The 27,334-nt window shown below is 46.4% G+C and overlaps 2 protein-coding genes across 2 annotated transcripts; one reads left to right on the top strand and one right to left on the bottom strand.

The window, feature by feature from the left end:
• Positions 1-2,335: 2,335 nt before the first annotated feature.
• Positions 2,336-3,125, top strand: LOC117193112 (pre-mRNA-splicing factor syf1 homolog). Its single transcript, XM_033397835.1, has 2 exons — positions 2,336-2,421; positions 2,486-3,125. The coding sequence occupies exon 2, from the start codon at positions 2,564-2,566 to the stop codon at positions 3,062-3,064; it is 501 nt and encodes a 166-aa protein (XP_033253726.1). The 5' UTR covers positions 2,336-2,421; positions 2,486-2,563; the 3' UTR covers positions 3,065-3,125.
• Positions 3,126-8,325: 5,200 nt separating this feature from the next.
• Positions 8,326-9,831, bottom strand: LOC117193111 (cytosol aminopeptidase-like; the record flags this gene model as incomplete). Its single annotated transcript, XM_033397834.1, has 2 exons — positions 8,418-9,831; positions 8,326-8,355 (listed from the first exon to the last, which is right to left on the bottom strand). Coding segments are annotated over exons 1-2 (1,161 nt in total), but the record flags the coding sequence as incomplete, so codon positions are not given.
• Positions 9,832-27,334: the final 17,503 nt, after the last annotated feature.

The following is a 27,334-nucleotide window of genomic DNA, read 5'->3' as shown; positions in this document are numbered from 1 at the left end:
TACGATAAAACCAAAAACGCAGAATCGTAGAGGATGACTATATGATCTAGAGTGTAAGATCTCAGCCAGATCGTATAATTATTATAGCCAGAATCAAGAAAACAATTTCATTCTTTCTCGCTCTGTCTCTCTCTAACACACAGGTTTCATGGTCTGTTTTGCCAATTGCAAAATATGAGTTCAAGGATCTCAGAACCTATAAGAGCCAGAGCAACCAAATTTGGTATCCACCCTCCTGTGATATCGGACCTTGACCGTTTCGTGTCCAAATTTCGCCACACCCCCTTCCGCCCCCGCAAAAGACGAAAACCTGGGGCATCCTCAAATCTCAGAGACTATTAACGCTAGAGTCACCAAATTTGGTATCCGCACTTCTGGTAGATCTCACTATAAAACGTATATCTTAGAATTTCGCCCCACCTCCTTTCGCCCCCACAAAAGACGAAAATCTGTTGCATCCACAATATTGCATATTCGAGAAAACTAAAAACGCAGAATCATAGATAATGACCATATCCATCAGATTGCTGAATCTGGATCAGATCGGATCATTTTTGTAGCCAAAAGCAAGAAATCAATTTGCAGTGGCTACGCAGCTCCCGACGTCACGCTCAGACTGATTTTCTGTCTCTTTCGCACGCACTCTTTGTCGTGTCGTTCAATATAAGCGGCGTCTGCCGGAGGAGAGCCATACTGACTTAGTATCGGGTATAACCGTAGAGTTGCGGTCTCCGCAGCAACTCACAACGTTCCCCCTCGTTTTAATAGTGCTTTTGTGTGTGTTTGTGTGTGAATATAACGACAGAATGGAAACGGCAAGGAAAGAACAGAAAGAGAGAATGCAGCAAAAGTGGAAGAACCAGGAAGAAGGTAAGAAAATGTTGTTTATGTTTTTCTTTGCTGTACGATTATAGGCGATGAACTAAAAAGATATAAAACAAAATAGATCGATAGCATTTTGTTAGCTTTATGTCTAGTATGGAGGCAAATAAGGGGACAAACTTTTACCAAGAATCATCTTTCTTATAGGAGAAAATACTAAAGGCAAACAGGACTATAAAAATAACGAAAAATACCGAAAAAGTCAACTTCGGCTTATCTTAAAAGGTTTTCAGTTCAAAGCTAATGAAAATATATACCTGTTGTTTTCTTTCAATTTAGAGAATAATATCGGGAGAAACGTATATAAAAATGGGTTTAAATATTTATTCTCGAATATTGTTTTTTGACAGTGTATGCCTCGCCCTGACTCCCTTTATAATTGTGATTTTTGTTGTTGCTGTTGTTTCTGGTCAAGTGCTGTGAAGAGGTGCGGAATGAATGTTTATGTTTCCGACTAAAGTGCTTCTTTTGTAAATCACTTTCGAGCTCCAGAGCCATGCAAAGGCTGAGGTTGAAGGTTGAATTAAAATTCCTGCACTTATAATTATCTCCTGCTGTTGTCCTTTACGGACCCACATGTACATACATGTGTACATATGTACTTCCTTTCATCATCAACACCTACACCGAGGCCGTGCAGACAGTCCAGCCCAAGCTGGCGGTGGGAAAGCTGCACACCCTCTGGGTTTAGCTTTCCAAGTTCTACGAGTCCAATGGCCAGGTGGAGGACGCCTGCGTGGTCTTCGAGCGGGGCACCGAGGTGGAGTACGTGTGGTGCGAGTGGGCGAAGATGGAGCTGCGCCAGCAGCAGTTCGATGCAGCCCTCAAGCTGATGCAACGTGCCACGGCCATGCCCAAGCGGAAGTTGGCGTATCACGACGACTCGGATACAGTGCAGTCGCGCCTCCACAGATCCCTGAAGGTGTGGTCCATGTACGCCGATCTGGAGGAGTCCTTTGGCACCTTCAAGACCTGCAAGGCCGTCTACGAGAGCATCATCGACCTGAAGATCTGCACGCCGCAGGTGATCATCAACTATGGCATGTTTCTCGAAGAGCACAACTACTTCGAGGAGGCCTATAGGGCCTACGAGAAGGGCATTACCCAGTTTAAGTGGCCGAATGTGTACGACATCTGGAACTCGTATCTAAGCAAGTTCCTCGCGCGCTACGGGGGCACAAAGCTGGAGCGGGCCCGCGACCTCTTCGAACAGTGCCTGGATCAGTGACCCGCTGAGCAATCCAAGTACTTTTACCAGCTCTACGCGAAGCTGGAGGAGGAGCACGGCCTGGCCCGGCATGCCATGTCCGTCTACGATCGCGCCACGTCCGCCGTCAAGGAAGAGGAGATGTTCGACATGTACAACATATTCGTGAAGAAGACCGCCGAGATCTACGGCCTGCCACGCACCAGGGAGATCTACGAGAAGGCCATCGAGGCTCTGCAGGAGCAGCATATGCGCCACATGTGCGTCAAATTCGCCGAGCTGGAGACGAAGCTGGGCTAGGTGGATCGAGCCAGGGCCATCTACGCTCACAGGTGAGTCGACATTTAACCGTTGGATCGTCAATATTCTAAGCTCTCTTCTGCTTTGTCCCAACAGGTGTGCGATCCCCGCATCACGGCGGACTTCTGGCCGACCTGGAAGGAGTTCGAGGTGCGTCATGGCAACGAGGATACGATGCGTGAAATGCTGCGGATCAAGCGTTCCATTCAGGCCACCTACAACACTCAGGTCAACATGATGGCTGCCCAGTTTGTCAACACGAACAGGAATGGTGTGGCTGCCGATGCTGGTGCTGGCTCCGGACCGGATGCCATGCGGCTGCTCGAGGAGAAGGCCCGCCAGGCGGCGGCCGAGGCCAAGCAGAAGCCCGCCGAGAAGGCTGCCTCCAATATCATGTTTGTGTGCGGCGAGACCCAGGGCGGGGCCAAGGGCAAGGAAAATACAGTCGTCAATCCGGATGAGATTGATATTGGCGACAGCGAGGACGACGACGACGATGAGGAGGAGGACCCGCAACAGCCGAGTGGAGACCAGGCCGAGGCAGGCCAGGCCACAACCACAACCGATGACGAGGGCCTCATCATGAAGAAACTGCGCTTAGAACAAAAGGCCATACCGGCCAAGGTCTTTGACAGCCTCAAGCCGACAAATCAATCCGATTCCGATGAGGGATAAATCTTTTGTTTCTTTTGATTACGCGAAATATAAATGTATGTCTGTGGAATACTTCCCTCGATTTGAGACCTATTCTTCGGAGACCTATTCTTCGTTTTGTTCGAAAATTCAATAATTCCTCGAATCTCAGCAGGCGTTGGCAATGTTTCTCTCTTGAATTTTTGACAATTAAGCAAACATTTTGCAACCAAAAATGGCTCAATTTTCGTAGCAGATAAGAGAGGGAACAGCCCCCCAACGCCACCCCCTTTCTGGGAGTCGAAGTATCTTTCGACATTTTGCACAAGTCATTAGGCCCTGAAAAATGATAATTTTTTGAAGCATTTTTGCATTTTCCAATTCGGAAGTACTCTGCCATTGGAGCCTTCCACTGGGACTTCAAGTGTGAAAAACTCAATCAACAACAAACCAAGTGGAGGAGACTCTCTCCTAATTGGGAAATCATCCTTGGCCCCTCGCTCTCTCCGACTGCGCCAGAAAGAGCATTGCCTCTTCGACTCGACTCGACTCGACTCCTTCAATGTGAATGGCTCTTCCTACTGATAAGTCAGGGGCTAAGGGGAAATGGCCCCCCCTCCAGCACCACAAATCCCCGGCTGTTGGAGTGCAGCCAAATGAATTTGATAATGAGCAATCGGGCTTGAAAACGAATGCAAGTTTTAGGTGAGAGCTCTATAAAGGGCGGCCCGCTTCCCCTTCCCTTCCAGGGAGGGAGGGGCCCCGGAGGAGGACGCGTTAATCATCTACAGCTTCGGTGCAAGGGAGGCCACAAAAGACCAAATTGTGATTATTTAAGGCCAAAACGTGGAAATTAGAGGCTCAAATTTTTCGGAGTTTCGGACAGTTGCTAGGGCAGCTGGCCAGCGTCGGAAATTATAGCCTACCCCATCCATAACGGCATTTCGGGGGCGAAAAGATACGAATAAATGAAAATGAAATCCTTTCTGGCAGGGGGGACGGGGCACAGGGGCCGTGGTGGGGGTTCTCGACTAGAAAGAATTGCAATTGTGATAAAATTCAGCGTAACTTATGCCGACCACAGCGAAATGCGATAAATCGCTGGTTGGGCTTCACCGCGATACCCTGTACAATGAAGGTCCATCAAAAGGGGTCCAATTTGATTGAAGTTGATCCCTAAAACGGTATACAGTTCCTCTCTCCCTGTCTTTCATTCATTCTCTGTCCATCGTTTGAATGAATGCCTCTGTATATTCGATATTATTTCGGGTATCAATCAAAGTTCTTCTAGAGCATCTCTGCAGTCGCTTAATGAGTCGACATCTTTTTCTGCCTGGCTATCGGCAGGAGAGGGGAGGACTGCCTTCTGTTGCCTTTTGCGGTCGTCCGGGACGGTTTGTCCCCGGCTAAACTTTTGTCTTTCCCCACATCCTCCCGTTTCTTTTCCTCTCTATCTTCGGCACTCTTTCTCGTCTGTTTGATTGTTGTTTTGTGTGGTGTGTCTCTTGCTTTCTTTGTACATTTTTATGGCGTTGCCTTTTGCTTTGCTTCGTTTTTGCTGGTTTGAAGGGATCCGTGGACCAAGGACCAAGGCAATTTAGTTTCGCTGGAAATGATAATTTTCACTTGAGCGGACAAGTGAATATGAGGAGAGGGGGAGAGCGGCGGTTGGGTCTCTGCTATAAATTGCCAGTTAATGGCAGAACCGCAGCGGTACACGTTCGGCGGTACACAAAAAGTATTCCCCGTCACACATGGCGTATGGATAATACTTCTTTACTTATTTTGGCCCACTGTTCCACAGCTCTCTCTCTCTCTCTCGGTTGCCCCTGTCACGCTTCACTTGCCTGTCGAGCGCTGCATTCAAATGTACTCGATCTAGGCAAAACTCAACCCCAGCCCCCAGCCCCCAGCCCCCACCCCCATCTGCTTCTCTTTTCGGTCAAGCTTCGTGCTAAATTCTTTGCGGTTTTGTGGCTTCCTTCCTTTTCCTCCTTCACTCGCAAAGAAAAACAAATACGCCTCGAATTTTCGGCACAAACAAAAAAAGAAGCCAATGAATAATTGAGCGTATGTGGTGAATAGGAATGAGTGTACTCATTGTTGATGCGCACACACAGACACACACAGAGAGGGAGAAAGAGAGTCCGTTGTGCCGGTAGTCCTTAGATTAGAACCCGGATAAATTTCAATAAATACTATTATATTGGAGGTTGATCCCTTCTTCAGAGCCCCGCTTTCCACACCCCTTCTCACTCTCTCTCTCCCCCTTTAATGCTTTAATACTAATCACATTTCGTTTATCATCAGTTCTATTTCTTGTTGCACAACCAGACAAATAAATCAGACGCACATCTAACGTTCCATCGAAAATCGTTGGCCTATGCCTCGACCTCCGATATCTGGCGGTACATAAAACTGTCTGGGCGAAAATCTAAAACAAACAAACAGCAATGCCATGGCACAGGCACTGCATAGACATGGCATAATACTAGTAGCCCCCCGGCACTTGCCACCCTTCCCCTTCCCCTTCGAATTCGCAAAATCAACTTATGTTTATTATTTATTTATTTTTAATACTCCCCTTGTCACGACTAGCAGGCCAATGGGATAGTTAGATTTATGCATAAAACGAATATATTGACCAAATACTCGGACACGTACGGTGCAAGTCGGGTATAGAAAACTATTATTATTACCTATCCTGGTTATTAATATTATTATTATTATTCACATTAAACAATGAAAATGGGCATTCTCTGGGGTTCATGGACTGTACGCCGGTTTTTGTTCTCTGGCCAGAACCTTTTTAAGATCTGTCTGCTTGTACCTACAGCATTGAAACGGACTGTATATTGCCTGGTTTGCTTTAAATACAATTGGCAAATTAAAGTGCCCTGGCCACCAATCCCCCTGGCCACCATTTCGCCGTAGCCAATTGCATTTCTGGCATTTTCGTTTATTGTGCAAATTTCTTCGTTAAGGCCGAAACGATTTCGCTTGGAATAAATATAGTAATCATAGTTTCGTGTACGAAGTTTTTATACCCGATACTCAAAATGAGTATTGGGGTATATTAGATTTGTGGTAAAAGTGGATGTGTGTAACGTCCAGAAGGAATCGTTTCCGACCCCATAAAGTATATATATTCTTGATCAGCATCAATAGCCGAGTCGATTGAGCCCTGTCTGTCTGTCCGTCTGTCCGTCCGTCCGTCAGTCCGTCCGTCCGTCCGTCCGTCCGTCCGTCCCTTCAGCGCCTAGTGCTCAAAGACTATAAGAGCTAGAGCAACGATGTTTTGGATCCAGACTTCTGTGATATGTCACTGCTACAAAAATATTTCAAAACTTCGCCCCGCCCACTTCCGCCCCCACAAAGGACGAAAATCTGTGGCATCCACATTTTTAAAGACACGATAAAACCAAAAACGCAGAATCGGTAAGGATGACCATATCTTTTACAGTGCAAAATCTGAACCAGATCGTATAATGATTATAGCCAGAATCAAGAAAACAATTTCATTCTTTCTCGCTCTGTCTCTCTCTAACACACAGGTTTCATGGTCGGTTTTGTCAATTGCAAAATATGAGTTCAAGGATCTCAGAACCTATAAGAGCCAGAGCAACCAAATTTGGTATCCACACTCCTGTGATATCGGACCTTGACCGTTTCGTGTCCAAATTTCGCCACACCCCCTTCCGCCCCCGCAAAGGACGAAAATCTGGGGCATCCATAAATCTCAGAGACTATTAAGGCTAGAGTAACCAAATTTGTATCCGCACTTCTGTTAGATCTCACTATAAAACGTATATCTCAGAACTTCGCCCCACCCCCTTCCGCCCCCACAAAAGACGAAAATCTGTTGCATCCACAATATTACACATTCGAGAAAACTAAAAACGCAGAATCATAGATAATGACCATATCTATCAGATCGCTGAATCTGGATCAGATCAGATCATTTTTATAGCTGAAAGGAACAAATCAATTTGCAGTGGCTACGCAGCGCCCGACGTCACGCTCAGACTGATTTTATGTCTCTCTCGCACGCACTCTTTGTCGTGTCGTTCAATATTAGCGGCGTCTGCCGGAGGAGAGCCATACTGACTTAGTATCGGGTATAACCGTAGAGTTGCGGTGTCCGCAGCAACTCACAACGTTCCCCCTGATATCTAATATACCCCAATACTCATTATACCCGATACTCAAAATGAGTATTGGGGTATATTAGATTTGTGGTAAAAGTGGATGTGTGTAACGTCCAAAAGGAATCGTTTCCGACCCCATTATGTATATATATTCTTGATCAGCATCAATAGCCGAGTCGATTGAGACATGTCCCTCTGTCCGTCTGTCCGTCCGTCCGTCTGTCCGTCTGTCCGTCCCCTTCAGCGCCTAGTGCTCAAAGACTATAAGAGCTAGAGCAGCGATGTTTTGGATCCAGACCTCTGTGATATGTCACTGCTACAAAAATATTTCAAAACTTCGCCCCGCCCACTTCCGCCCCCAGAAAGAGGGAAAATCTGTGGCATCCACAATTTCGACGATACGAAAAAACTAAAGACGCAGAATCGTAGAAAATGACTATATCTTCTAGTGTGCAAAATCTGAACCAGATCGTATAATTATTATAGCCAGAATCAAGAAAACAATTTCATTCTTTCTCGCTCTGTCTCTCTCTAACACACAGGTTTCATGGTCGGTTTTGTCAATTGCAAAATATGAGTTCAAGGATCTCAGAACCTATAAGAGCCAGAGCAACCAAATTTGGTATCAACACTCCTGTGATATCGGACCTTGACCGTTTCGTGTCCAAATTTCGCCACACCCCCTTCCGCCCCGCAAAGGACGAAAATCTGGGGCATCCACAAATCTCAGAGACTATTAAGGCTAGAGTAACCAAATTTGGTATCCGCACTTCTGTTAGATTTCACTATAAAACGTATATCTCAGAATTTCGCCCCACCCCCTTCCGCCCCCACAAAAGACGAAAATCTGTTGCATCTACAATATTGCAGATTCGAGAAAACTAAAAACGCAGAATAATAGATAATGACATATCTATCAGATTGCTGAATCTGGATCAGATCAGATCATTGTTATAGCCAATAGGAACAAATCAATTTGCAGTGGCTACGCAGCGCCCGACGTCACGCTCAGACTGATTTTCTGTCTCTCTCGCACGCACTCTTTGTCGTGTCGTTCAATATTAGCGGCGTCTGCCGGAGGAGAGCCATACTGACTTAGTATCGGGTATAACTGTAGAGTTGCGGTGTCCGCAGCAACTCACAACGTTTCCCCTCGTTGTTGTTGCTGTTGTTTCTGGTCAAGTGCTGTGAAGAGGTGGGGAATTAATGTTTATGTTTCCGACTAAAGTGCTTCTTTTGTAAATCACTTTCGAGCTCCAGAGCCATGCAAAGGCTGAGGTTGAAGGTTGAATTAAAATTCCTGCACTTATAATTATCTCCTGCAGTTGTCCTTTACGGCCACTTTCACTGGCCTTTTCGAACTGCTTGTAGACGAAGTTCGAATTGCTGAAAATCCCGGCTGCTGCTCCGCCCAGCGCTGGGCAGACGGCGTAGCCCACTGTAGCAATGTCCACGACCATGCGCGGCTTGTAGATCGTCTGGGCGTAGAGCAAGGGATCGGCCATGGCCATCACACCAGCCTTGCTGACGTCCACGAAGCCGAGAGTTTTGCCATTGAGGAGGGACACCACGTCGCCAGGCTTGGCAGCCATTCCGGAGGGCATGTTCTCGCACAGCGGCAGCAGTGCCGTTATGTTTAGGGGCAGCGATAGGGCGGCGGCGGCTCGGATGACTCCCACGCAGGCGGCTGCACCGGACATGCAGCCGCGGTACATGGACAAGCAGTCCTTGGGACGGAGGCAGAGGCCCCCGCTGTTGAATGTGATGCCCTTGCCCAGCAGGATGGGCTTGTCCTCGGGTGCGGTGCCGCAGTAGGCGATTTCCAAGATGATCGGCGGCTCGCAGCTGCCCTTGGCCACCATCAAGAAGCTGTTCAAGCTCTTGGACTCGATCCAGTCCATGCTGCGTACCTCCACGGATACCCCGCAGGGGCACAGGGAATCCACCGTTGACTGGGCGAAGATTGTGGGCGTCATCTGATTGGGAGAGTCGTACAGCTCCAGTTTGGGAATGAGTGTGCGGTCCCGACGGCGCTTGTTGGTGTTGTAGCGCCAGACGGCCAAGGCGCTCCCCTCGGCCGCCTGCTCCGCATACTCCATCGACTTCACGAATACATCTGTGCAGCCCTGCAGTTGAAGGGCACGAGCCCCCACGCCGGCAGCGACGCGAGCGTTCTCCATTCCCTCCTCGATCATCTCCAGGTCGTTGAAGCCGGCCCCCTCCTGTCCCACGCCGACCACGGCCACCGCACGGAACTCCGCATCCACGTTCATGAAGACACGGCCTTTTCCCAGCTGGCCACTCAGGCCCGTCTCGCGTATGAGATCAGTGATCTTACCCTGGACGCGATCGTCAAACTTCTCGCCGGATGGTGTCATCTTGTCACCGAGTCACATTTCTCGGCGTAGTGCCGTCGCTGTTCCACATCTCTGCGTCTGGCCAGGAATGTGTGCTGGACACGCCTGCACAGGGCGTGCATCAAGCGTACAGACTTCATCGCTTAATGATGGTGACAGTCCCTCGCGACAGGTTACGAAAGTTCTCTTATTTTTCAGACAGTTCCAGACAAATTTTGCTTTTTTTTCCGAATAAAAAAACTGTAAATCTAAAAAATAGAGAGAATAGATGTGCTTCCAACAGCTGATTCGAAAGGAATGAGATATCCCAAGGCTCAAACTCTGGCAGGGAAACATTGCCAACGCCTGCTGAGATTCGAGGAATTTATGAATTTCCGAACAAAACGAAGAATAGGTCTCCGAAGAATAGGTCTCAAATCGAGGGAAGTATTCCACAGACATACATTTATATTTCGCGTAATCAAAAGAAACAAAAGATTTATCCCTCATCGGAATCGGATTGATTTGTCGGCTTGAGGCTGTCAAAGACCTTGGCCGGTATGGCCTTTTGTTCGAAGCGCAGTTTCTTCATGATGAGGCCCTCGTCATCGGTTGTGGTTTTGGCCTGGCCTGCCTCGGCCTGGTCTCCACTCGGCTGCTGCGGGTCCTCCTCCTCATCGTCGTCGTCGTCCTCGCTGTCGCCAATATCAATCTCATCCTGATTGACGACTGTATTTTCCTTGCCCTTGGCCCTGCCCTGGGTCTCGCCGCGCACAAACATGATATTGGAGGCAGCCTTCTCGGCGGGCTTCTGTTGGCCTCGGCCGCCGCCTGGCGGGCCTTCTCCTCGAGCAGCCGCATGGCATCCGGTCCGGAGCCAGCACCAGCATCGGCAGCCACACCATTCGTGTTCGTGTTGACAAACTGGGCAGCCATCATGTTGACCTGAGTGTTGTAGGTGGCCTGAATGGAACGCTTGATCCGCAGCATTTCACGCATCGTATCCTCGTTGCCCCTACGGGGGATCGAGTTTGGCGTCTGCCCCTGTGGCGCTACTTCAAGGAGCTGATCATGCCGAACGACACCTTTGACATCAGCAACGGCGGACGTGGCCCCGCCTCCAGCTGCATCGCTGCCGCCGTTCTGCACGAGCTGGTGCCGTGCGTCGACTGGGCCCACCTGGACATCCGCAACGTGGGCATGCTGACGCGCTACAATCCGCTGCCATATTTGCTGAAGGACCGCATGACTGGCCGTCCCACTCGCACCATCGTTCAGTTTCTGTTTCAGATGGCGTGCCCCGACGGCAAGTAATCTGATTATGTTCGTTACACAATTCCTTTGTTAAAGTTCCGCGTTCCAAATTTGTTGTTAATTGTAGTACCAAGACCAGCACCCGTTGTACCGTTGTAGCTTGGTGCTAAGTGCGTCTTGCGGGAAAAATTAGTGGATTATTCGCGCACAAAAAGAGGCGATCGCGGAAAGAAAAATATTAATAAATTATAAAATTCATTTGTGTTTCTGTTTTTTTTTTTTTTTTAATGGTGCTTTTGTGTGTGTTTGTGTGTGAATATAACGACAGAATGGAAACGACAAGGAAAGAACAGAAAGAGAGAATGCAGCAAAAGTGGAAGAACCAGGAAGAAGTTAAGAAAATGTTGTTTATGTTTTTCTTTGCTGTACGATTATAGGCGATGAACTAAAAAGATATAAAACAAAATAGATCGATAGCATTTTATTAGCTTTATGTTTAGTATGGAGGCAAATAAGGGGACAAACTTTTACCAAGAATCATCTTTCTTATAGGAGAAAATACTAAAGGCAAACAGGACTATAAAAATAACGAAAAATACCGAAAAAGTCAACTTCGGCTTATCTTAAAAGGTTTTCAGTTCAAAGCTAATGAAAATATATGCCTGTTGTTTCCTTTCAATTTAGAGAATAATATCGGGAGAAACGTATATGAAAATGGGTTTAATTATTTATTCTCGTATATTGTTTTTTTGACAGTGTATGCCTCGCCCTGACTCCTTTTATAATTGTGATTTTTGTTGTTGCTGTTGTTTCTGGTCAAGTGCTGTGAAGAGGTGGGGAATGAATGTTTATGTTTCCGACTAAAGTGCTTCTTTTGTAAATCACTTTCGAGCTCCAGAGCCATGCAAAGGCGGAGGTTGAAGGTTGAATTAAAATTCCTGCACTTATAATTATCTCCTGCTGTTGTCCTTTACGGACCCACATGTACATACATGTGTACATATGTACTACCTTTCACCGCATGTATTTTCAAATGTCAATTAGTTGAGTTAATTGAGCGAAAGTGCAAGATGTGAACCGCAATATCGTTTATATAAATTTACGGAATTCACTCGCCTCTGTCAATCTTTTGGCTTCTATTGTCCCCTTGCCCCCTGGTCCACAGTCTTTTGGTCTTTGTTGGGGCAGCAGAGCCCTTTTGCGAGGCCAGCTTATTAGGCTAATTGCGTGAAGTTGGCTTTAATGAGTCGAAAAACGGTGCCAAGTCGGGCCCGCAAAAGGCCTCAAAGGGTTGTTGGGGTCTGTTGTGGCTTTGAATTTATGAGGCGGCTTTAATGGGTTAACTGGGTTAATGCTCACCCCTGAGCCCATCAAACTATCCGCCCAGTCCCCCACTCCTGTCAGTGTCGTGCCTTTTCATAGTTCTCTGGCCTGCAGCTCTTTCTGTACATTTCTCTCTCTCTCTCTCTTGAATTTTTTGCCAAAAATGGCTCAATTTTCGTAGCAGATAAGAGAGGGAACAGCCCCCCAACGCCACCCCCTTTCTGGGAGTCGAAGTATCTTTCGACATTTTGCACAAGTCATTAGGCCCTGAAAAATGATAATTTTTTGAAGCATTTTTGCATTTTCCAATTCGGAAGTACTCTGCCATTGGAGCCTTCCACTGGGACTTCAAGTGTGAAAAACTCAATCAACAACAAACCAAGTGGAGGAGACTCTCTCCTAATTGGGAAATCATCCTTGGCCCCTCGCTCTCTCCGACTGCGCCAGAAAGAGCATTGCCTCTTCGACTCGACTCGACTCGACTCCTTCAATGTGAATGGCTCTTCCTACTGATAAGTCAGGGGCTAAGGGGAAATGGCCCCCCCTCCAGCACCACCAATCCCCGGCTGTTGGAGTGCAGCCAAATGAATTTGATAATGAGCAATCGGGCTTGAAAACGAATGCAAGTTTTAGGTGAGAGCTCTATAAAGGGCGGCCCGCTTCCCCTTCCCTTCCAGGGAGGGAGGGGCCCCGGAGGAGGACGCGTTAATCATCTACAGCTTCGGTGCAAGGGAGGCCACAAAAGACCAAATTGTGATTATTTAAGGCCAAAACGTGGAAATTAGAGGCTCAAATTTTTCGGAGTTTCGGACAGTTGCTAGGGCAGCTGGCCAGCGTCGGAAATTATAGCCTACCCCATCCATAACGGCATTTCGGGGGCGAAAAGATACGAATAAATGAAAATGAAATCCTTTCTGGCAGGGGGGACGGGGCACAGGGGCCGTGGTGGGTGTTCTCGACTAGAAAGAATTGCAATTGTGATAAAATTCAGCGTAACTTATGCCGACCACAGCGAAATGGTTGGGCTTCACCGCGATACCCTGTACAATGAAGGTCCATCAAAAGGGGTCCAATTTGATTGAAGTTGATCCCTAAAACGGTATACAGTTCCTCTCTCCCTGTCTTTCATTCATTCTCTGTCCATCGTTTGAATGAATGCCTCTGTATATTCGATATTATTTCGGGTATCAATCAAAGTTCTTCTAGAGCATCTCTGCAGTCGCTTAATGAGTCGACATCTTTTTCTGCCTGGCTATCGGCCGGAGAGGGGAGGACTGCCTTCTGTTGCCTTTTGCGGTCGTCCGGGACGGTTTGTCCCCGGCTAAACTTTTGTCTTTCCCCACATCCTCCCGTTTCTTTTCCTCTCTATCTTCGGCACTCTTTCTCGTCTGTTTGATTGTTGTTTTGTGTGGTGTGTCTCTTGCTTTCTTTGTACATTTTTATGGCGTTGCCTTTTGCTTTGCTTCGTTTTTGCTGGTTTGAAGGGATCCGTGGACCAAGGACCAAGGCAATTTAGTTTCGCTGGAAATGATAATTTTCACTTGAGCGGACAAGTGAATATGAGGAGAGGGGGAGAGCGGCGGTTGGGTCTCTGCTATAAATTGCCAATTAATGGCAGAACCGCAGCGGTACACGTTCGGCGGTACACAAAAAGTATTCCCCGTCACACATGGCGTATGGATAATACTTCTTTACTTATTTTGGCCCACTGTTCCACAGCTCTCTCTCTCTCTCTCGGTTGCCCCTGTCACGCTTCACTTGCCTGTCGAGCGCTGCATTCAAATGTACTCGATCTAGGCAAAACTCAACCCCAGCCCCCAGCCCCCACCCCCATCTGCTTCTCTTTTCGGTCAAGCTTCGTGCTAAATTCTTTGCGGTTTTGTGGCTTCCTTCCTTTTTCCTCCTTCACTCGCAAAGAAAAACAAATACGCCTCGAATTTTCGGCACAAACAAAAAAAGAAGCCAATGAATAATTGAGCGTATGTGGTGAATAGGAATGAGTGTACTCATTGTTGATGCGCACACACAGACACACACAGAGAGGGAGAAAGAGAGTCCGTTGTGCCGGTAGTCCTTAGATTAGAACCCGGATAAATTTCAATAAATACTATTATATTGGAGGTTGATCCCTTCTTCAGAGCCCCGCTTTCCACACCCCTTCTCACTCTCTCTCTCTCCCCCTTTAATGCTTTAATACTAATCACATTTCGTTTATCATCAGTTTTATTTCTTGTTGCACAACCAGACAAATAAATCAGACGCACATGCGTCTCGACCTCTGATATCTGGCGGTACATAAAACTGTCTGGGCGAAAATCTAAAACAAACAAACAGCAATGCCATGGCACAGGCACTGCATAGACATGGCATAATACTAGTAGCCCCCGGCACTTGCCACCCTTCCCCTTCCCCTTCGAATTCGCAAAATCAACTTATGTTTATTATTTATTTATTTTTAATACTCCCCTTGTCACGACTAGCAGGCCAATGGGATAGTTAGATTTATGCATAAAACGAATATATTGACCAAATACTCGGACACGTACGGTGCAAGTCGGGTATAGAAAACTATTATTATTACCTATCCTGGTTATTAATATTATTATTATTATTCACATTAAACAATGAAAATGGGCATTCTCTGGGGTTCATGGACTGTACGCCGGTTTTTGTTCTCTGGCCAGAACCTTTTTAAGATCTGTCTGCTTGTACCTACAGCATTGAAACGGACTGTATATTGCCTGGTTCGCTTTAAATACAATTGGCAAATTAAAGTGCCCTGGCCACCAATCCCCCTGGCCACCATTTCGCCGTAGCCAATTGCATTTATGGCATTTTCGTTTATTGTGCAAATTTCTTCGTTAAGGCCGAATGTGTTCCCAGAAACGATTTCGCTTGGAATAAATATAGTAATCATAGTTTCGTGTACGAAGTTTTTATACCCGATACTCAAAATGAGTATTGGGGTATATTAGATTTGTGGTAAAAGTGGATGTGTGTAAAGTCCAGAAGGAATCGTTTCCGACCCCATAAAGTATATATATTCTTGATCAGCATCAATAGCCGAGTCGATTGAGCCCTGTCTGTCTGTCCGTCTGTCCGTCCGTCCGTCAGTCCGTCCGTCCGTCCGTCCGTCCGTCCGTCCCCTTCAGCGCCTAGTGCTCAAAGACTATAAGAGCTAGAGCAACGATATTTTGGATCCAGACTTCTGTGATATGTCACTGCTACAAAAATATTTCAAAACTTCGCCCCGCCCACTTCCGCCCCCACAAAGGACGAAAATCTGTGGCATCCACATTTTTAAAGACACGATAAAACCAGAAACGCAGAATCGGTAAGGATGACCATATCTTCAACAGTGTAAAATCTGAACCAGATCGTATAAAGATTATAGCCAGAATCAAGAAAACAATTTCATTCTTTCTCGCTCTGTCTCTCTGTAACACACAGGTTTCATGGTCGGTTTTGTCAATTGCAAAATATGAGTTCAAGGATCTCAGAACCTATAAGAGCCAGAGCAACCAAATTTGGTATCCACACTCCTGTGATATCGGACCTTGACCGTTTCGTGTCCAAATTTCGCCACACCCCCTTCCGCCCCCGCAAAGGACGAAAATCTGGGGCATCCACAAATCTCAGAGACTATTAAGGCTAGAGTAACCAAATTTGGTATCCGCACTTCTGTTAGATCTCACTATAAAACGTATATCTCAGAATTTCGCCCCACCCCCTTCCGCCCCCACAAAGGACGAAAATCTGTTGCATCCACAATATTGCACATTCGAGAAAACTAAAAACGCAGAATCATAGATAATGACCATATCTATCAGATTGCTGAATCTGGATCAGATCAGATCATTTTTATAGCCAATAGGAACAAATCAATTTGCAGTGGCTACGCAGCGCCCGACGTCACGCTCAGACTGATTTTATGTCTCTCTCGCACGCACTCCTTGTCGTGTCGTTTAATATTAGCGGCGTCTGCCGGAGGAGAGCCATACTGACTTAGTATCGGGTATAACCGTAGAGTTGCGGTCTCCGCAGCAACTCACAACGTTCCCCCTCGTTATATATAAAATATACATTGGAATATTGGAATAAAAACCAAATTTTTTTTATTTTGAATTTCCACAAATTTTGCAGAAATATTTCTCTGGAAATTAAAGGAAAAATCCATGGTTTTAAATTATTAACGAGGGGGAACGTTGTGAGTTGCTGCGGACACCGCAACTCTACGGTTATACCCGATACTAAGTCAGTATGGCTCTCCTCCGGCAGACGCCGCTAATATTAAACGACACGACAAAGAGTGCGTGCGAGAGAGACAGAAAATCAGTCTGAGCGTGACGTCGGGCGCTGCGTAGCCACTGCAAATTGATTTGTTCCTATTGGCTATAAAAATGATCTGATCTGATCCAGATTCAGAAATCTGATATATATGGTCATTATCTATGTTTGAGATGCCAAGCTTTTTTGGCACCTATGTGTTTCAAAAATGAAAAGAGATTTCGGGTTAAACTTTATAATTCGTATTTAATCTTGGTGGCTTAGCGGAAGCCGATTGCTTGCTATTGCCAGATAAACCTTATGCGAGATCGATATGCAACCAATGCGCAGAGGGGTTAGCATAGAACTAAACTATAGACGACGGCGTTAGATCAAAGTGATTGCCGAAGTGGCGGCAGCAGATCAAAGTAGTTGCCGAAGTGGCGGCGGCAGAGAGCCCCTTTAGCGGGAGAGCGCAGCAGCTCTGCAGAACGTCAACGTTTTACAACATAGGCGGCTCTCTCTGCTCATACAATAATAATGTTAATGTTACGGTTATTCTTCAGCGGCTGGCCCGAACATACTCCCCCCGTTGGGAGCTATTCTCTCAACAGATTCCTTAAGGGGCAGCAAACATAGCCGAGTGACGGCCGTCCTGATGTTTCCTGAGGATGTCTTCAGGTCAGCGACGCGACACCCTCCGTCCTTGCCCAAAACGACATCGACCACTCTAGCCAGTGGCCAACGCATTGGAGGAAGATTTTCGTCCTTCACCAGAACGAGGTCGTTCTTGCAGATGTTTTGCGCGGGGGTACGCCACTTCGCGCGCTCTTGCAAAAGAGTGAGATACTCTTCGCGCCAAAGGTTCCAAAATATTTGCTGTAGTTGGGTGACCCGCTGCCAGCCATCCAGACGATTGTAGTTCAGCTTCGTTAGGTCAGGCTCGAGGATTTGCTCATGGGGGCCGCCTAAAAGCAGATGAGCAGGAGTCAAAACGTCTAAATCATCAGGATTTTCTGAAAGCGAGAGCAAAGGACGAGAGTTAACAATTGCAGTGATCTGACAGATCAGAGTGCGCAGCTCGTCGAAGCTAAGCACAGATGGTCCAACTGAGCGGTACAGGTGATATTTTGCGGTCTTCACGGCCGCTTCCCACAACCCGCCAAAATGCGGAGAGCGAGGTGGGATGAAACGCCAGTCGATCGAGTCAGCCAAGCAGGATTCGTGGACCTCCTTCATATGCGGTTCGCTCAGACAAAGCTTCTTTAGCTCCAGAAGCTCGTTCTTGGCCCCAAAGAAGTTTGTCGCATTGTCCGACCAAATTTGACTTGGCCTTCCTCGAGTGGAAGTAAAACGCTTTAGTGCGCCTAGAAACGATGCGGTGGTCAAATCCTTTACGAGCTCCATGTGTATAGCCTTAGAAGTGAAACAGATGAATACGCTAATGTAGCACTTGATCGGAGGCCTCGTGCGGATTTCTGATCGGTAGAAAAAAGGTCCACAGTAATCTACTCCAGTGACTTCAAAAGCTCGAGATCCTTCCAAACGTTCCTTAGGTAGGTCTCCCATGATGTGTTCGACCATGCGCGGCCTAGTCCTGAAGCATCTCACACATCTGCTGACGACCCTCGACACTGCCTTAACACCTCCAATGGGACAATATTCCAGCCAAATTTTGGATAGCAAGGCGCGAGGTCCGGCATGGAGGTTTCTTTCATGATAATATCTTATCCGCGCAAAGGTAATGGAATGTCCCTTTGGCAGAATGAGCGGGTGCTGAGCGTCAAATCATAGCGATGAGTTGCCAAGACGACCTCCAACTCTAAGTAGTCCAGAATGATCGATGAACGGGTTGAGCGAACTAATAGAACTGGATTTCATGACTTGACCATTGCGCCGAATCTCCTTTATGTCCATCCACAAATTTGCCAGCTGAATGTGTCGAATTAGAAGATGCGTTCCTTGCCGAATATCAGAAACGGTGAGTCCTGGATGCCTAAGACGATGTATAAATTTATGCATGTAGGCGAATGTGCGCTGCATGCGAAAGAATGAATTCGCAAATTTTCATCCGGACGTGAGATCGGCATGTGGAGACGTGATTAGCAATCCTCTCTTGCGAAGCTCCAAAGTTGCTATGTTGTTAGATGGAGATACAGGCCACTTATCCTTGGAGCCTAGCAAAAAGGATGGGCCGTGAAACCATAGCTCTGACTGGATAAGATGGTTGGGAAGCGAGCCTCTCGAGAGAATATCAGCAGGATTTAACGATGTGGGAACATAGCGCCATTACATGGCTGCCGTCAACTCCTGAATTGATGCCACTCGATTTGCCACGAAAACTTGAAATTTAGCTGGCTCGTCCCTAATCCAAGATAATGCTGTTGACGAATCCGACCAGCAATAGAACCGACCTGTAAAGATTCCCATGTCCTTTACATTCTGCATGATTTTCGCAAGCAAATGGGCTCCACTTAATTCCAGCTTAGGAATCGATATAGTCTTTAGCGGCGCCACTCGCGACTTTGAGCACAAAACGTGGCTCAAAGACTGGGCTTCCCTGGACACGACATACACGCAAGCGCCATATGCTTCTAAGCTGGCATCACAGAATCCGTGAACTTCTGTAGCCACACTAGAACGAAGAACCAAGCGAGGAAATGAGATCCGAGAAATGCTTGCCAAACTATTTCTCAAGTCCATCCAAGTTGAATGCAACGCTGAGGGTAGGCTTTCATCCCAATCCAAATTTTTTCTCCAAAGCAGCTGAAGGAAGATTTTGCACCTGACAATGACTGGATTTATCAATCCAAGAGGGTCGTAGAACCGCGCAATCGTAGATAAAACCGACCGCTTTGATGGCTTTGAGTTTGTGTCCAGTGCGGACAAGGCAAAAAGCAGCTGAGCCGAGAGTTTTGGCAATGTCGCTTCCATCATTAAACTTTAGGAACTTCTCTATGTCATCTTCAGGGGTTCCCTCAAGTACTTCCTGGTGACTGGAGCACCATTTCCTAAGTCTAAAATTACCACGGGACAGTAAAGCTGATGTTTGGTGCATCTTGTCCATGACCTGTGCGACCGAATTACCGCCCGAAATAAGGTCATCCACGTAAAACTCCTGCCGCAGAGCAGCTGAGCCAAGAGGGTAGGACTCACCCTCGTCGATGGCCAGCTGGTGCATTGCGCGGACCGCTAAAAATGATGCAGCCCTCGTCCCGTATGTGACGGTGTCTAATGTGTAGACTTGAACCTCGGACTCGATGGAATCTCGCCATAGGATGCACTGATACAAATTGTCGGGCGGAGACACTCGTACGCAGCGGTACATTTTACAAATGTCCCCAGTGAGAGCGACTGGATATGTTCGAAAGCGAATCAATATGTTAAACAATGCAGGCTGAATAACAGGGCCTGTCATCATCACATCATTTAGAGAATATCCAGTTGATGTAGCTGCGGATCCGTCGAAAACGACACGGAGTTTTGACGTCGTACTGTCCTCCTTTAGGACACAGTGATGAGGCAAGAAATATTTGCAGAGACTACGGGAATCAGGGTTGACTTGGTGCATATGATGCAAATCAATGTACCTCCTCATAAAGGCGGAATACCGCTCCTTGAGTGTAGGATTACGCTCCAGTTTTCGCTCCAGACTGATGAACCGTCGATAAGCCTGAGCATAAGATTCTCCTAAACGATCAGTATTGTTATTTAGCGGCAGACGAACTGCATACTTCCCGGATGGCAACCGTGAAAGGTGGCTTTCGAAATGTGCTTCACAATCGTCTTCTTCTTTGGTATTCAACTCAGCCTCCACACAATTCTCGACTTCCCAAAACATACGAAGAGTTTTATCCAACCTTGCTTCCATCTCAGCTATCGAATCTGGACAATTGTGCGTAGCCAAAAGCGCCGAGCTTGATACCTTCTGTCCACCGCCAGATACGATCCACCCAAGCCGGGTCTTCTGCAGAAGAGGCAGTCCATCGGTGAGTTTGATTTGCCCTACGCAGAGGAGATCATAAAAAACGCTCGCACCAATGAGAAGATCAACCCGTTGAGGATTGAAAAATGCAGGATCAGCGAGCTGAATGTTAGATGGAATACGCCAATCGGATACATTTACTGTCATACTTGGTTGAGAATCGGTAATCGTGGGGGCGATGAGAGCAGTAAGTGTAGTTGTGTAAGCAGAGGTGCGAGAATGCATACAAATGCTTATGGTGGATCCCTCAGTAGAAACGCTGGTATCGCCCAGCCCAGACACAAGTGCAGACGATTGAGTTCTCCTAAGCTGAAGCTGCTGGGCGAACCTGGATGTGACGAGATGCAGCTGCGATCCTGAATCTAAGATGGCACGACAAGGAACTAAAACGCCAGACCGATTCTTTACGAGAACCACGGCTGTAGCCAGAAGCACGACATCAGAGTGAAGACCTTGGTCAGCAAGAGAGGTAGACGAAGGTAGAGACGAGCTGCTAGCAGAATTTTGAGCAACGGAAAGAGTGTCCGGTTGAACGGCCAGATCGGGAGGAGTAATACCTGGGCAGCCTTGTGTTGTGGGCTGTATACTATCGAAGTGCAACAAACTATGATGCCTACCGCCGCATACTCGACATTTTCCACTATTGCATGCGCGGGTCCGGTGCCCCGGTTTTAGGCAATTGAAGCATAGGGAACGCTTCTTCACTTCTTTGTGGCGCAGCAACGGTGAGAGATTTCCGAATATCTTGCACGAGTATATTACATGGCCCGCTGAGTGGCAAAAGACGCATACAGACGGGTCGGCGGAAGAGGTGGAAGATACAAACGTTTTCTTAACCTGCGTATAGGAATGGCTTTTTCCCACCTGATCGCTACTAGCGTGTGTCGCTGTAGCATATTCCAACCGCTCCATTTTCTGGCAGCGTTGCTGCAAGAATTCGAAGAATTCCTCTGCGGTAGATATAGCATCCGACGATGTGTGCTCCTCCCATTTGGTTTGCGTCTTCGAATCCAACTTCTGCAGCAGCATGTTGATGACCATGAATCCTGAAATCTCCTCAGCAGTTCCTAATGTCTGCAACGCTCGCATGTGTAAATTGACTGCATCCGAAAACTCCCGAAGCCTTTTAGCAGAAGGCGAGTCTACCCTCTTTAGCCCAAGAATCTTCTTGATGTGTGCCTGGAAAACAAGTCTTTTGTTATTAAAGCGTTTATTAAGTATATCCAGAGCCGCACGATAATTGGCACTGGAGAGCTCTAACGATCGAACCGAATCCAAAGCCGCATCAGCGAGGCAAGAGCGAAGGTGCTGGAATTTCTCGATGTCACTGAGATCCGCATCCGCTTCAATCACCGACTTGAACGTTGCCATAAAATTCGAGAACTCGACGTATCCACCAGAAAACTTAGGCACCTTCAGCTCAGGAAGTCGCTGCTTGTGAGCTATGATGGTACTATGTCCGGAATGGCTTGGCAGAGTCGTAGAATGGCCAGCGGCGTGTGACTGGCTTACTTCAACAGCAGCCAGCAACTCAGCTTTCAACGATATGAAAAGAGTATCGAAGATTTCGCGCAGCTCACTCCCAATCTCGTTTTGATCGAGAGCCTCCAACTCATTATGGGCCTTATTAAATTCCTCTCGAATTTCTGCCAACATATCAAGGCGCACCTCGACTTCCGCGGCGGTCAGCTTATCGATTTAATACCCCGCGAAGGATTCGCCAAGCCTGTGCAATCGATCATATAATGACTGACTTTTACGCTTATACAGACTCAGTCTGGAATCAGCCACAACAATATTTCCGCCCGCGCCAGTATTCGGATCGTTGTCCATGTTAACCGTTGTGCAATTCGACACAACAACGGAAAATGAAATACCGCTTAAGCGACGATGTATAGACGCGAGAGCGAGAATGCAAGACACGAAAAGTCAAGAACCGCGGCTGCAGCTGCGCAGAGAATGAGAGATTCGACGCTTAAAGTACCGGAATTTGTCTATAAATATTCCAGCCGCACTCTCACTGAATTTGCACTTTAAACTGTTTTTCAACGTGCACCCAAATGTATTTGTTGGTAGTTAAACTACCCAAAAACAAAATATTGTATAAATAATAAGTGTTTTAACGGAACGCGATTAAGCAATGGTTTTATATCACGTCGGGGGGTCACCAATGTTTGAGATGCCAAGCTTTTTTGGCACCTATGTGTTTCAAAAATGAAAAGAGATTTCGGGTTAAACTTTATAATTCGTATTTAATCTTGGTGGCTTAGCGGAAGCCGATTGCTTGCTATTGCCAGATAAACCTTATGCGAGATCGATATGCAACCAATGCGCAGAGGGGTTAGCATAGAACTAAACTATAGACGACGGCGTTAGATCAAAGTGATTGCCGAAGTGGCGGCAGCAGATCAAAGTAGTTGCCGAAGTGGCGGCGGCAGAGAGCCCCTTTAGCGGGAGAGCGCAGCAGCTCTGCAGAACGTCAACGTTTTACAACATGAAAAAAACAAAAACGTAGAATTGTTGAGAATGACCATATCTTTAAGACTGCAGAATCTGAATTGGATCGTATTATTATAGCCAGCATCAAGAAAACAATTTCATTTTTTCGCGCCCTGTCTCTCTCTAACACACACGTAGCATAGGCGGCTTTGCTTAGAGTAAAACATTAGCGCCTAGATCTCAGAGACTACAAAAGCTAGATCAACCAAATTTGGTATCCACACTCCTAATATATCGGACCGAGACGAGTTTGTTTCAAAATTTCGCCACACCCCCTTCCGCCCCCGCAAAGGACGAAAATCTGGGGATATTCAAAAATCTCAGAGACTATTAAGACTAGAGTAACCAAATTTGTTATCCGCACTCCTGTTAGATCTTACTATAAAACGTGTATCTCAAAATTTCGCCCCACCCCTTTACGCCCACACAAAGGACGAAAATCTGTTGCATCCACAATATTGCACATTCGAGAAAACTAAAAACGCAGAATCATAGATAATGACCATATCTATCAGATCGCTGAATCTGGATCAGATCAGATCATTTTTATAGCTGAAAGGAACAAATCAATTTGCAGTGGCTACGCAGCGCCCGACGTCACGCTCAGACTGATTTTATGTCTCGAGAGAAAGAGAGAGAGAGACTGCGAGGCACGAATTCGAGTATAAATATATGCGAAAATGAAAAATAAATATGCTAATATCTTGTGCATATCAGGAGATGAAAACTCCCTGTCCCTCTTCCCCTCTCTCTCGCTCTATCCGGCAGATGCAATTTACCAATGCCTGGCCACACTCCTGGAATTCTGTGAAATTCTGTGCAGCTCCGAATCCTTGGATGCCACCAATTCGATGCCGATGCTGCTGTCATTTGCATCCCAATTGAGCTGCATTGCGTGCTCTGGCCACAATGCAAGGCATTAAAATTAGTTTATTTGAGCCCCGGCTGTGCCCCAATGGGCATTGCCAATCTGTGGTGCCAGCCACCCCCCATCTCTGGTTGGTATTGCTCATACGCAGTGTGTCCCATCAGCAACTGTGTGTGTCTGCGTGTTCTCTGGTGTTTCGTTTATCGCCTGCTTTTGTTTACTCTCCCCCGCTGCACTCACCCACTCCCAATTGGCCACTGGCTATTGGTCTATGATTATGGTATGCTTTCGGTTCGTGTCCGTGGCAGTATTTTGTTTGGATTTTGATTTACCACAGAATTTTATTATATTTTATTTATTTAAAATAATTTGTTGACGCCCCTTAATAGAATATAGGATTAAATTACTTTATAAAGGTTAACAATTTGAATATTTGAATTAATATGTAAATATTACTAAAATTGTGAATTAATTTGAAGGTCGCCCGTTACATTATGTACATATAAAGAAGCGCAATCGATAGTATCAATAGTATCGAGCCAAAACGATCTGAATTATGATCACTAGATTTAAAAGACATTCGAAATAAAACGAACGAGCAAGGAACTACATCGAGCGGATTAAGGAAGGTCTTAATTGCGTAGACGGATTCCACTGGAAAACTGTTGGAGGGACTTAGCTCGTACATTTGGCGCCCGAGCAGGGACCTTTGGAGAAGGTTCAATTACCGGATGGAGTTCACGACTGGAACTCAATAAATATTTCACCCTGAGTCTGGCTGACGGCGAGTGCGACAGCGGCTTCGGTATCGAATTGTGAGTGTGAACTGCTTTGAGCATCTAATATTTCTTGCAGGCATGTTTAGTTCCAATTCGATGTGTGTGAATAATCTTAAAACAATACAATTGTTTTAGTGTCAAGTGGTCGCGGCTTTGAGACTTCTGCGCATTAATTGTTCTGTAAGCGGGGTCTCGTGTAGAAAGCAGATTACAATTACAGTTAGCTTGAGCGCTTAGGTATCTGCATACACACATACAGACTATTGCGTGCACTGCTATACGTTGAAGTTACAAGCCGGCACCTAAAGAACAGTAATTGCTATTTGACATTGATTTAACTTTGTAGTCGTTTCTTCTTTGCCTGCCGGTTCGTTGGGGCGCAAGTACACATTTTGGTACAGTGGCGCACAGTGGTCAATTGTTGATCAATTATTGAATTGTGCAGTGTAGTGAGAATTTAAAGTTAGCCGATTATTGAATAGAGTGGCTAAACTTGGTACCGTGTTACTTACTCATGCCAATATTGAGTATTTTTTATTGTTAAATTGTCAAGGGTAACACCGGTGTAAATAGTCAGTGCAAATGGCACCTAGAAAGGGTAAAGATGCGGAGGTGCTCACTTCTCGAACGGCGTTAATGAATTCCTTTGTCCGTAACAAGTTATATATCGAAAAAAATAGCGACTCCATGACGGCTGCGGAGCTGGAAGCCAGGTTAAGTCTAATTGAGACAAACTTTAATCAGTTCTGCAACATTCAGGCTAAAATTGAACACGATAGCGAGGACGCCAGCGAATATGAAAGCCGCTATGAAGCTGAGGAGGTTTATTGCGAATTAAAGGCCAAGTTACTAAGCTGTCTTGGAAATAGGGGACGGCGGCAGTCCAATGTAGGTGATCTTCTAAATAGCACACAGGTGTTTCGTTCATCGAGACTTCCCAAGCTAAAGCTGCCTGAGTTCGCTGGAAATTTTACGGAATGGACCAGCTGGTACAACACCTTTGCTACTCTAATAGAATCAGACTCTGAATTGGATGAGTTGTCTAAATTTAGGTTGAGGGTTGATTGTGGGTTTGGAATTAACAGGGCCTAATTATCGCAAGGCACTACGATTATTCAAAGATCGCTATGAAAATAAGGCAATTATTCTGCAATCACATGTACAGGAGCTATTCAACTTTAGGCGGCTAAAAAGACCCGACTCAGAGGGACTGAGAGTGCTGGTAGGCAATGTAAATGCCCAATTAGCAGCACTCAAGTCGTTAAGCGACGATAAGGAGATTCTGGATGCAGTAATTTTCCATCTGATTCGCACAAAGCTTGATGAAGATATAATGGATAGGTGGGAAGTTGAGTGGGATTGCCAAAAGTTACCGTCGTGGGCATTGTTATCGCAGTTTCTGATAAACAGAGGAGTCAATATGGCAAATAGGGAAGTTCGGCGAGGCATTGGAGCCCGACCCAGTGGTAAAGGTGAGATGAAAAATGCGACCTTAGCTGCAACAATAGGCAGCAATGGCTGCTACGTTTGTCCTGGGACCCATGGATTGAAAGGGTGTCAAAGGTTTAACGAACTATCACCAGTACAACGTTACCATGAGGCGAAGAAGCATTCGCTGTGCCTGATTTGTTTTAGCAAGCGACATACAACTAGAAACTGTAATGGTCCGCGATGTAGTATTTGCAGCAAGCCGCATCATGAACTTCTGCATCGAGAGATACCTATTGTTGCCAATGAGCCGGGGCTCAAAGGGCAGGACTTTCTTGCGACCGCTGTAGTTCAAATCAAAGCTATAAACGGAGCATATCGCAATTGCAGGTGCGTGTTAGATTCCGGTAGTCAATTAAATTTTCTGACGGCTAGGATAGTCTCGGCCCTGGGCCTAGAAATGCGCGACTCAGTCATACAACTCAGTGGTATTGGAAATGCAACATCTCAAGTTATGGGAGAGGTGCAAGCGACTTTTAAATCTAGAGTCACCAGATATATGACTACCGAGGACTTCTGTGTGCTGAAGGAAATAACTCAGTATAACCCAACAAGCTCAGGAATTTGTTCGGAGTGGGTTCCACCCAAGGGAGTTAGGCTGGCCGACCCTACATTTCAGTCCGGGGGAGATATTGACATGCTAGTTGGAGTCACATTGTTTTTCAAGCTAATTGTAGCAGGGCAAATAAAACTAGGAGCACACCTTCCAAGGCTTCAAAAGTCTCTATTAGGCTGGGTCGTCGTAGGTGAATTCACGAAATCTTCTGAAGTTGCACTGTTAGCAACTGACATTGAACGAAAGGTGTCGAAAAATGATCAGCTGCAAGAGCTCGTTCAAAGGTTTTGGAAGTGTGAAGAAGTCCCTGAAACAGTAGATAAGTTCACTGAGGAAGAAAAACAGTGCGAAGATTGTTTTGTGACGCATGTTAAGCAGGAGGCCTCAGGACATTAAGTGGTAGCTCTGCCCTTTAAGAATCCTAAAGTTGAGTTAGGCGAAACTTATCAAATCGCACTTACCAGGTTCTTGAATTTAGAGAAGAGGTTAAATCGTAGCCAAGCGCTGAAGGAACAATATGTTCAATTTATTGAAGAATATCGCCAGTTAGGGCATTTAAAGGCAATAGAGCCCGCCGGACAAGAAAAGGTCGAATACTTCATGCCACATCATCCGGTTATTCGCCCAGAGAGTTTGACGACCAAGTTACGCGTCGTATTTGATGCCTCATGTAGATCTAGCAACGGCAGGTCACTGAACGACGCAACCTTGGTTGGTCCAACGTTGCAGCCTGATCTGTTCGAGACTTTGACCAGGTTCCGTTTCTATAGATACGCCCTTACGGCCGACAAATTTCCGTTAGCTAGAGAG

Source organism: Drosophila miranda (assembly GCF_003369915.1).
Source record: "Drosophila miranda strain MSH22 chromosome Y unlocalized genomic scaffold, D.miranda_PacBio2.1 Contig_Y2_pilon, whole genome shotgun sequence".
NCBI lineage: Eukaryota > Metazoa > Arthropoda > Insecta > Diptera > Drosophilidae > Drosophila > Drosophila miranda.
This window is presented reverse-complemented; position numbering and strand designations above follow the sequence as displayed.